This window comes from Heptranchias perlo, chromosome 13, assembly GCF_035084215.1.
Source record: "Heptranchias perlo isolate sHepPer1 chromosome 13, sHepPer1.hap1, whole genome shotgun sequence".
NCBI lineage: Eukaryota > Metazoa > Chordata > Chondrichthyes > Hexanchiformes > Hexanchidae > Heptranchias > Heptranchias perlo.
In genome coordinates, this window is record NC_090337.1 from 7,078,125 (window position 1) to 7,090,215 (window position 12,091).

Genomic DNA, 12,091 nt, shown 5'->3' on the forward strand with positions numbered 1-12,091 from the left:
TCGGGCTCTCCTCCCGCTCTCGGGCTCTCCTCCCGCTCTCGGGCTCTCCTCCCGCTCTCGGGCTCTCCTCCCGCTCTCGGGCTCTCCTCCCGCTCTCGGACTCTCCTTTTACACTGCGCTCACCTCTCGGGCTCTCCTCCCGCTCTCGGGCTCTCCTCCCGCTCTCTGGCTCTCCTCCCGCTCTCTGGCTCTCCTCCCGCTCTCTGGCTATCCTCCCGCTCTCTGGCTCTCCTCCCGCTCTCTGGCTCTCCTCCCGCTCTCGGGCTCTCCTCCCGCTCTCGGGCTCTCCTCCCGCTCTCGGGCTCTCCTCCCGCTCTCGGGCTCTCCTCCCGCTCTCGGGCTCTCCTCCCGCTCTCGGGCTCTCCTCCCGCTCTCGGGCTCTCCTCCCGCTCTCGGGCTCTCCTCCCGCTCTCGGGCTCTCCTCCCGCTCTCGGGCTCTCCTCCCGCTCTCGGGCTCTCCTCCCGCTCTCGGGCTCTCCTCCCGCTCTCGGGCTCTCCTCCCGCTCTCGGGCTCTCCTCCCGCTCTCGGGCTCTCCTCCCGCTCTCGGACTCTCCTTTTACACTGCGCTCACCTCTCGGGCTCTCCTCCCGCTCTCGGGCTCTCCTCCCGCTCTCTGGCTCTCCTCCCGCTCTCTGGCTCTCCTCCCGCTCTCTGGCTATCCTCCCGCTCTCTGGCTCTCCTCCCGCTCTCTGGCTCTCCTCCCGCTCTCGGGCTCTCCTCCCGCTCTCGGGCTCTCCTCCCGCTCTCGGGCTCTCCTCCCGCTCTCGGGCTCTCCTCCCGCTCTCGGGCTCTCCTCCCGCTCTCGGGCTCTCCTCCCGCTCTCGGGCTCTCCTCCCGCTCTCGGGCTCTCCTCCCTCTCTCGGACTCTCCTTTTACACTGCGCTCACCTCTCTGGCTCTCCTCCCACTCTCGGACTCTCCTTTTACACTTGCGCTCACCTCTCGGACTCTCCTCCCTCTCTCGGACTCTCCTTTTACACTGCGCTCACCTCTCGGACTCTCCTCCCTCTCTCGGACTCTCCTTTTACACTGCGCTCACCTCTCTGGCTCTCCTCCCACTCTCGGACTCTCCTTTTACACTTGCGCTCACCTCTCGGACTCTCCTCCCTCTCTCGGACTCTCCTTTTACACTGCGCTCACCTCTCTGGCTCTCCTCCCTCTCTCGGACTCTCCTTTTACACTTGCGCTCACCTCTCGGACTCTCCTCCCACTCTCGGACTCTCCTTTTACACTGCGCTCACCTCTCTGGCTCTCCTCCCACTCTCGGACTCTCCTTTTACACTGCGCTCACCTCTCGGGCTCTCCTCCCACTCTCCCAGTGGTGGAGAGCTTTGGGAACCGTGGGTCCGAGGTCACCTGTTCCTCCCATGTCTGTTATAGTCACCACATCAGGTCTCAAAATACTCATAAACTGTATCCCAAAATGTTGTTTTCGAAAAGAAATCTATCTAATTTGCATTTGAACAAATCCATACTAACTGTATCCACAGAGCCTGTTCCATAGATTGACCATTCGCTCGCTGAAATACAATTTCCACATTTTGAATTTGCCCCCCTTCAAGCGAAGGCCGTGCCCTCTGTTCTGGACAAGGTGAAATAGTTTTTTTTGAATTCGTTCATGGGATGTGGGCGTCGCTATCAAGGCCGGCATTTATTGCCCGTCCCTAATTGCCCTTGAGAAGGTGGTGATGAGCCGCCTTCTTGAACCGCTGCAGTCCGTGTGGTGACGGTTCTCCCACAGTGCTGTTAGGGAGGGAGTTCCAGGATTTTGACCCAGCGATGATGAAGGAACGGCGATATATTTCCAAGTTTGTCATGGTCTACACTATCTAATCCCTTTAGAATCCTAAAAAACGACAATCACATCAGCTCGCAAAGTTCTCTTTTCCAGTGAGAACATGCCCAATTTAAATAATCGCTCCTCATAATCCAATCCATCCCCTCAATCATTCTGGATACTTAACAGGGAAGAGGAAACAAACCTGAAACATTACTTTCGGATCTACTAGGGCAGCAGAACATGGAAGCACAGAGCGTGGTAGTGTAGTGGTTATGATATTGCACGAGCAACCCAGAAGTTGTGGGTTCAAATCCTGCCATCTGCTAATTTGTAGCCTGGCACCAGAAAAAATGACCATGAAAACTGCTGGGTGGTTGTAAAAACCTACCTGTTTCAATAATGTCCTTCCGGGAACCTGCCACCCCTACCCAGTCTGGCCTCCATGTGACTCTAGCCCCACACTACATCTTAAAGTCCTCTGAAGTAGCCCAGCAATTATCAAGTGAGCTAGGGATAGACAATTAATGCGGCCTTGCCAGAGTCACCTCCATCCCGAAAACCAAAAAGCGTAGTTTCAGGGCTGTGATAGGCTAATTGAGAACAGGGGTCAAAAAGGTCACAGGGGGAACAACAGCTGGAACAGGTTTGTTTGAGACACTGGAGTTCTTTAAGAAACAACTTGTTACTAATGGCAATCTAGAAGAATGAGAGATGGGTTTTCCCTTGTGATTTTCTTTCACATTCTTCCCTTTGCTCCCCTTTGTTGAATTGAGCCTCTTACCTTCCCACCTGCATGACTTAATGCTACATTTGCCGATGCCAATAGACTGGGTGGCAGCAGTGACTCAGTGGGTAGCACTCTCTCGCCTCTGAGTCAGAAGGTCGTGGGTTCAAGTCCCACTCTCGGGATTTGAACACATAATCTAGACTGACACTGCAGTGCAGTACTGAGGAGCGCTGTACTGACGGAGGTGCCGTCTTTCAGGTGAGACATTAAACCGAGGTCTCGTCTGCCCTCTCAGGTGGACGTAAAAGATCCTGTGACACTATTCGAAGAAGAGTTCTCCCCGGTGTCCTGGGCCAACCAACAACACTAAAAATCAGATTATCTGGTCACTTATTTCACTGCTGTTTGGCTGCTGCGTCTCCTACATTGCAACAGTGACTACACTTAAAAAGTACTTCATTGGCTGTAAAGCGCTTTGGGACGCCCTGAGGTCATAAAAGGCGCTGTAGAAATGCAAGTCCTTTTGTTTTGCTGTTACCCAACATGCCATCCTTGGTGGGTGGAGCCTTCCTTGCCCCCCCCCCCGCCCCCGCTCCGATCTTAACCTTTTTGTGTTTTTTTGTTCTCTGCCGCAGGGAGTAGAAGCAGTGGATCCAACCGCAGCGGGAGCGAAAGGAGAGGAGGGAAAGAGAAAGAGCCCAAAACGGGCGACGCCAAGCCGGGGGGCAGCGGCAGCGAATCAGACCACACCACGCGGAGCGGCATCCGGCGGGAGCGAGCGGGCAGCGAGCGCTCGGCCCCCGCCAGCGAGCACAGTCACCACAGCAACCTCAGCCACCGGAGCCACCATTCGATGGCCGCCAGCGTCCGCAGCCATCACACGCACCAGTCCTACGGGGCCCCGGGCTTGCCGCCCCTTTACGCCCCGCCCCTCATGATGATGCCCCCTCAATCTGCCATGGCACCGCCGGGTGCGCCGCCTGTCCGCGACCTTGGGTCGGTGCCCCCTGAACTAACGGCGAGCAGACAGTCCTTCAGAATGGCGATGGGAAACCCCAGTGAGTTCTTTGTGGATGTCATGTGACTTGTTTTTTTTGTTGTTAAGAAAGCATCGTCTATTCTGTCTTGTTACTAAAACAGAACAACTAAAAACTGGACCGAGGCCCTGTGTGATGGAGTAGCACAGTTGGGAGTGTGAACAGGACTGTATTTATTCAGCACTAATCTTGCAAGATTTATAGACAAAAACCTTTCATTTTGTTCCCCACCCCACCCCACCCCACCACACCACACCACCTCACAAGACTGGACTGTGTGTGAGAACAGACAAAAGCCTGCCTGTCTGCCTCTTTTAATACCTTTCCTGTTGAAATTTTTCCTTTTTTAAAAAAAAATCCTGCATCTATTGAGAGTGTGTTGTTAAAAAAAAAAGATCAAACTTTAATCGTTTCCCATCTTGTTTTCTTTTGAACTAATTTCTTAAAGCTCTTTGTGTGTTTCTTTCCTTGTCATGCAGCAAAGAATTATGGGGTGTTTGACTTCCTCTGATGGTCAACTGGTAAGCAGTTGGTGCAGAGAGGTGAAAGGTCATCTACTGGATTGTGTCACTTCCTGTGTGGTTGGCATGACAGCCATTTTTTTGTTTAAATAGTCTGGACACCAGACAGAAGGAGGAAATGAGCAGTTCTAGACAAGTCCAAGGAGGAGAGTGGAAGATTTGGTTTTATGTTAAACACAGTCATTAAGTACATGGTTGTGAACTGCAACAAAAACCCATCAAGTCTCGAGGAAACACCGCAAGCCTTATATCTCATGTAGAAACAAAAAAAAAACTGTCCAACCACGAATTCATGTTGTAGAGCCTTTGAAATTTGTGTTTTGTGTAACCCTTCCCTTTATGAAGTAGCGTTACGGGGCTTGAGTCTGTGGAAAATCGAAACAAAGCAGTCTGGGTCAAAGCACAAACACTGACAACCCCCGGCCCCCCTTTCCCATTCCTTCCGAGAACAAATAAAAAAGGTACCGCATGGCCAAGGAGGCCTCACTACAGTCAGAGCAACGAGCAGAGAGATTGGAAAGTTAGATCCTTCACGATCAACCCGTCGGAGTCTCAGTGTGGAGGACGAAGACTTCATCAGAGAACAGAGCCCAGCTGCACTAATAACTCACAATCGGTAAACCTCTCCATTCAGTGACTGAATCCTAAATTGAATAAGAGAAATATATCATTTCGAGACAAGATGTGACTCTGAATGATGGTTTTGTAGCTGAAAGTTGTATTGTATACTTTAATAAAATGGTTCTAGATGATTTCTTTAAAGCAACTCATTTGATCACTTGAAAGCAGGGTTCCCAACACTCCTGGAATGACCGGGAGTTTCCCGGAATCGGGTTCCTCCCTCTGGGCACCGCCTCCAGCAGCCCCGGGAGATTAGCGATTTAAATTTCCTGCGGCAGTGCGCCCCAGCCCCCTCGCTCCGTGACGTCACCGGAGAAGCTTTTGGCTCAGCGACATCTCCCACAGGGGGCTACATAAGAACGTAAGAAATAGGAGCAGGAATAGACCATACGGCCCCTCGAGCCTGCTGTGCCATTCAATCAGATCATGGCTGATCTTCGACCTCAAATCCATTTTCCTGCAGGATCCCCATATCCCTTGAGTTCCCTTCGAGTCCAAAATTCAATCAATCTCAGCCTTGAATATACTCAATGACTCAGTATCCACAGCCCTCTTCTTCATCCTCACTTTCTCCTCTTTCCCTCACCCTCGCTTTCCCCTCTTTCCCTTACCCTCGCTTTTCCATCTTCCCCCCCGTTTCCCTTCTTCCCCCCCCCCCCATTTCCCCTCTACCCCACCCTTTAGTTTCCCCTCTTTCCTTCCCCCCCCTCGGTTTCCCCTGTTTCCTTCCCCCCTCTCAGTTTCCCCTCTTCCTCCCCCCCACCCCACCCTTGGTTCCCCCTGCTTCCCCGCTCACGGGCGGCCTCTTTGTTTTTGGAATTTCTCACACAGCAGCTGCTGGCACGAAACCACAAGTAAAAATCATCAACTACAGGGGTCCCAATCTTTATACGGTAAATGCAATAACACTTGTAAAAGTTACACGATCAAATGTCACATCATCAGGCATCACATGGTCAGAATGTCATGTGATCAAACCTCCAGGAATCCATTGATTGTCGAGGGCCGTTGAAATAGAGAAAGCAGCTGGGTCCATGCCTAAGTCTTTAACAAGATAAGCACATAACCACAGGTGGAAAGTACAGACCCATGAGCAAAGTGACACCTATAACTCCAGAGGCACATCTGGGAACCACAGACCCATTATCAGCCACATCTGGGAACCACAAACTCATTCCTGGGATGAGAGGATTGTCCTATGAGGAGAGATTGAGTAGAATGGGCCTATTTTCTCTGGAGTTTAGAAGAATGAAAGGTGATCTCATTGAAACATATAAAATTCTTAGAGGGCTTGATAGGGTAGATGCTGAGAGGCTGTTTCCCCTGGCTGGAGCGTCTAGAACTAGGGTTCGTAGTCCCAAAATAAGTGGTCGGCCATTTAGGACCGAGATGAGGAAACATTTCTTCATTCAGAGGGTTGTGAATCTTTGGAATTCTCTACCCCAGAGGGCTGTGGTTGCTCAGTCGTTGAGTATATTCAAGACTGAGATCGATGGATATTTGGACATTAAGGGAATCAAGGGATATGGGGATAGGGTGGGAAAGTGGAGTTGAGGTAGAAGATCAGCATGATTGAATGGCAGAGCAGGCTCGAGTGGCTGTATGACCTACTCCTGCTCCTATTTCTTGTGTTCTTATTATCAGAGTGACATCTGGGAACTACGGACCCATTATCAGACCCACATCCGGGAACTGTCTACAGGCCTCCTGATAGCAGCAATGAAGTGGCAGAATGTATTAATTCTGAGATTAGAGAGGCTTGTAGCAAAAGCAGTGTTGTTTTAATGGGAGACTTCAATTTTCATATAGATTGGGAAGAGCCGAGTATCTCGTCAGAAAGGTAGGGAATTTCTTGAATGCATTCATGACAGTTTTCTGGAGCAATATTCTGGAACTATACTAGATTTAGTAATGAGTAATGAGCCAGACCTTGATAAAGGTTCTCTTACTGTTAGATTATTGACTAACAGTGATAATAATATCATCAAATTCAATGTTAGGTTTGAAAAGGAGAAACAACACAGTTACTAAGATTCTAGATTTTGGTAAGGCTAACATTAACAGGATGAGACAGAGACTGACAACAGCAAACTGATCAAAACTGTTATCGGGTAAAACTACAGATGAACAGTGGGAGGCGTTCAAAAAAGAATTTAGCTTAATACAGGACTAATATATACCCCGAAGGGGCAAGAGCTGTACTTACCAAACAAAACAGCCATGGTTGACAGAAGAGGTGAGAGACAACATAAAACTAAAGGAATGAGCCCACAAAAGTGCAAATAGTGTTGATCCAGGGGACTGGGAGAGATATAAACTACATCAAAGGAAGACAAAAAAAATAGAACTACAAAAAGGGAATATGAAAAGAAACTTGAGAAGAATATCAAGATTAACACAAAAAGTTATACAATTATATTACAAGAGAAAGGGTAGTCAAGGGTAAGGTGGACTTTTTAAAAACACGTGGGTAATATTGCAAATTAAAATAAGGAAACAGACTTGTTGAATAATTACTTTGTGGCAGTCTTCACAGTAGAGGACGAGGATAATATACCTGAAGGTTTAAACTAGAGTGGCAGGGGGATGGGAACCTGACCAGGGAGACGGAAGAGGGGGAAACAAGGATAGAAACAAAAGACAGAAAGGGAAGAAGCAATAGTGGAAGGCAGAGAAAACAAGGGCAAAAAACAAATAGAGCCATAGTGCAAAATGAAACTAAGATGACTAGCAATCTTAAAAAGACAAGTCTAAAGTCATTGTGTCTTAAAGAGCGAAGCATTCGCAATAAGCTAGATGAATTAACAGCGCAGATAGATATTAACGGTTATGATATAGTTGTGATTATGGAGACATGGCTGCAGGGTGACCAAGGATGGGAACTGAACATCCAGGGGTATTCAATATTTAAGAAGGACAGGCAAAAAGGGAAAGGAGGTGGGGTAGCGTTGTTAGTAAAGGAGGAAATCAATGCAACAGTGAGGAAGGATATTGGCTCGGAAAATCACGATGTGGAATCTGGGTGGATGGAGCTAAGAAACACCAAGGGGCAGAAAACATTGGTGGGGGTTGTCTATAGGCCCCTAAATAGTAGTGGAGATGTAGGGGAGGGCATTAAACAGGAAATCAGAGACGCATGCAAGAAGGGTACAACTATAATCATGGGTGACTTTAATTTATATGTAGATTGGTCAAACCAAATTAGCAATAATACTGTGGGGGAGGAATTCCTGGAGTGCAGACGTGATAGTTTTCTAGACCAATACATTGAGGAACCAACGAGAGAACAGGCGGTCCTAGACTGGGTATTGTGCAATGAGAAAAGATTAATTAACAATCTTGTGTGGGGTCCCTTAGGGAAGAGCGACCATAACATGATAGAATTCCTCATTAAGATGGAGAGTGAAGTAGCTGAATCTGAAACTAGGGTCCTGAATCTAAATAAAGGAAATTATGAAAGTATGAGGTGTGAGTTGGCTATGATAGATTGGGGAACTTTACTAAAAGGGATGATGGTGGATAGGTAATGGCTAATATTTAAAGAACGTGTGCAGGAATTACAACAATTATTCATTCCTGTCTGGCGCAAAAATAAAACAGGAAAGGTGGCTCAACCGTGGCTTATAAAAGAAATTAGGGATAGTATTAGATCCAAAGAGGGGACATATAAAATTGCCAGAAAAAGCAGCAAGCCTGAGGATTGGGAGCAGTTTAGAATTCAGCAAAGGAGGACAAAGAGATTGATTAAGAGGGGGAAAATAGAGTATGAGAGTAAACTAGCAGGGAACATAAAAACTGACTGTAAAAGCTTCTATAAATATGTCAAGAGAAAAAGATTAATGAAGACAAATGTAGGTCCCTTACAGTCAGAAATGGGGGAAATTATAATGGGGAACAAAGAAATGGCAGAACAATTAAACACGTACTTTGGTTCTGTCTCTACAAAGGAGGACACAAATAACCTCCCGGAAATGTTAGCGAACCAAGGAAATCAGTATTAGTAAAAAAATAGTGCTTGGGAAATTAATGGGGCTAAAGGCTGACAAATCCCCAGGGCCTGATAATCAACATCCCAGAGTACTAAAGGAAGTGGCCCTGGAAATAATGGATGCATTGGTGGTCATCTTCCAAAATTCTATAGACTCTGGAACAGTTCCTACAGATTGGAGGGTGGCAAATGTAACCCCACTATTTAAAAAAGGAGGGAGAGAAAAAACAGGGAATTACAGACCAGTTAGCCTAACATCAGTAGTGGGGAAAATGCTAGAGCCTATTATAAAAGATGTGATAACAGAACACTTGGAGGGCATTAACAGGATTGGACAAATTCAGCATAGGAAATCATGCTTAACAAATCTATTGGAGTTTTTTGAGGATGTAACTAGTAGAATAGATAGGGGCGAACCAGTGGATGTGCTGTACTTGGATTTTCAGAAGGCTTTTGATAAGGTCCCACACAAGAGGTTAGTGTGCAAAATTAAAGCACATGGTATTGGGGGGAATATACTGGCATGGATTGAGAATTGGTTGACAGACAGGAAACAGAGAGTAGGAATAAACGGGCCTTTTTCCGGGTGACAGGCAGTGACTAGTGGGGTACCGCGGCGATCAGTGCTTGGGCCCCAGCTATTCACAATATATATCAATGATTTGGATGAGGGAACGGAATGTAACATTTCCAAGTTTGCAGATGTCACAAAGCTGGGCTGGAATGTGAGCTGTGAGGAGGATGCAAGGAGGCACCAATGTGATTTGGACAAGTTGGGTGAGTGGGCAAGAACATGGCAGATGCAGTATAACGTGGATAAATGTGAGGTTATCCACTTTGGTTGTAAAAACAGAAAGACAGATTATTATCTGAATGGTAATAGATTGGGAAAAGGGGAGGTGCAACGAGACCAGGGTGTCCTTGTACACCAGTCGCTGGAAGCGAGCATTCAGGTGCAGCAAGCAGTTAAGAAGGCGAATGGTATATTGGCATTCATTGCAAGAGGATTTGAGTACAGGAACAGGGATGTCTTACTGCAGTTGTACAGGGCCTTGGTGAGACCACACCTGGAGTATTGTGTGCAGTTTTGGTCTCCTTATCTGAGGAAGGATGTCCTTGCCATGGAGGGAGTGCAACAAAGGTTTACCAGAGTGATTCCTGGAATGGCAGGACTCGCGTATGAGGATAGATTGGGTCGACTAGGCCTATATTCACTGATTTTCAAATAAAATTGTTGGACTATAACCTGGTGTTGTAAGATTCTTTACATTTATATTCACTAGAGTTTAGAAGAATGAGAGGTGATCTCATCGAAACATATAAAATTCTAACAGGACTAGACAGACTAGATGCAGGGAGGATGTTCCCGATGGCTGGGGAGTCCAGAACCAGGAGTCACAGTCTCAGGATACGGGGTATGCCATTTAGAACCGAGATGAAGAGAAATTTCTTCACTCAGAGGGTGGTGAACCTTTAGAATTCTCTACCACAGAAGGCTGTGGAGGCCAAGTCATTAGATGTATTCAAGAAGGAGATAGATATATTTCTTAATGCTAAAGGGATCAAGGGATATGCGGAAAAAGCGGGATCAGGGTACTGAGTTGGACGATCAGCCATGATCATTTTGAATGGCGGAGCAGGCCCGAAGGGCCGAATGATCTACTCTTGCTCCTATTTTCTATGTTTCTATGTTCTAGGGAAACTAAAAATGAATCAAGGGCTGGAACTCACTAAAGTTAATGTAAGCAAGAAAACAGCATTAGAAAAAATAATGGTGCCAAAGACTGACAAATCCCCAGAACCTGATGGTTTCCACCCTAGGGTTTTAAAGGAAGTAGGTGAGGAAATAGCAGATGCTTTAACCATAATCTTCCAAAGCGCGCTCAATTCAGGAATTGTCTCTTTAGATTGGAAAATTGGAAATGTAACTCCATTATTTAAGAAAGGTGAGAGAGAGAGAAACCGGGAAATTATAGGCCTATTCATCTAACATCTGTTGTGGGGAAGTTAATGGAATCTATAATTAAGGACAGTGTGATTGAGCACTTAGATAAATTTGAGCTGAATAGAGAGAGTCAACATGGATTTGTAATGGGTAGGTCTTGTCTAACGAACCTAATTGAATTTTTTGAGGAAGTAATTAAAGTAGTAGACACGGGAATATCTATGGATGTAGTTTATGTGGACTTCCAGAAGGTATTCGATAAGGTTCCACGTAAGAGACTGCTAGTTAAAATTAAAGCTCGTGGAATTGAAGGCAAATTATTAACCTGGTTAGGAGATTGATTTTGCGGTAGAAGGCAGAGAGTAGGGATAATGGGTATGTCCTCGAATTGGAAGGAAGTGGCTAGTGGTGTCCCACAGTGATCTGTGCTGGCGCCTCAACTATTCACTATATTTATTAATGGCTAAGATAATGCAATAGAGTGCCATATATCAAGTTTGCCGATAACACAAAGATTGGTGGCCTCGTAAGTGGTGTAGATAGGAGTATAAAATTATAAAGAGACATTGATAGGTTAAGGGAGTGGGCAAAACTGTGGCAGATAGATTTCAAAGCAGGTAAGTGTAAGGCCATCCATTTTGGTCCAAAAAAGGATAGATCTGAGTATTTTTTAAACTAGAAACAGTGGAGGTCCAAAGAGATTTAGAGGTCCATGTACACAGATCACTAACATATAGTAGTTAGGTACAAAAAATACAGCGATTAGAGAGGCTTGTAGCTAATGGAATGTTGGCCTTTATAACTAGAGGACTAGAATATAAAGGGGAAGAAGTTTTGCTACAACCATACAAAGCCCTAGTTAGACCACATCCGGTGTACTGTGTCCAGTTCTGGGCACTGCACCTTAGAAAGGACATATTGGCCTTGGAGGGAGTGCAGCGCAGGTTCACCAGAATGTTACAAGGCTAGATTATGATGAGAGATTACATAAACTAAGCTTGTATTCCTTGGAATATAGAAGGTTTAGGGTGATTTGATTAAGTTTTTAGGATTTTGAAAGGAATGGATAGGGTAGATAGAGAGAAACTTTTTCTGCCAATGGGGAGTCTAGGACAAGGGGATATAACCTTAAAATCAGAGCCAGGCCATTCTGGAGAGAAGTTAGGAAACATTTCTTCATGCAATGGGTGGTAGAAGTGTGGAACTCTCTCCCATCAAAAGCAGTCGATGCTAGCTCAATTAATCATTTAAAATCTGGGATCGACAGATTTTTGCTAGCCAAGGGTATTAAGGGATATGGAGCCAAGGCGAGTGGATGGACTTAGGATACAGATCAGCCATGATCTCATTGAATGGCCGGAACAGGCTTGAGGGGCTGAATGGCCTACCCCTGTTCCTATTTGTGCAAAGCAACTGCCTATCCCACATTTAAATCATCTCTCAGCAGCTTAGGGATGGCTATCCAGCAAGGG

The 12,091-nt window shown here is 46.5% G+C and overlaps 1 protein-coding gene across 3 annotated transcripts in view; it reads left to right on the plus strand.

Moving 5' to 3' along the window:
* The window catches only part of LOC137331241 (segment polarity protein dishevelled homolog DVL-3), a 115,367-nt gene extending 110,550 nt beyond the window's left edge, over positions 1-4,817 (plus strand). For 2 of the 3 annotated variants that reach the window (XM_067994890.1, XM_067994888.1), the window contains 2 exons: positions 3,143-3,565; positions 4,024-4,817. In XM_067994890.1, coding sequence (XP_067850991.1) covers positions 3,143-3,565; positions 4,024-4,055 — 455 coding nt within the window. In that variant the 3' untranslated portion in view covers positions 4,056-4,817. Of the gene's footprint in view, positions 1-3,142 lie in introns of all 3 variants that reach the window. The other variant, XM_067994889.1, reaches the window with a different exon arrangement.
* The last annotated feature ends 7,274 nt before the right edge of the window (positions 4,818-12,091 follow it).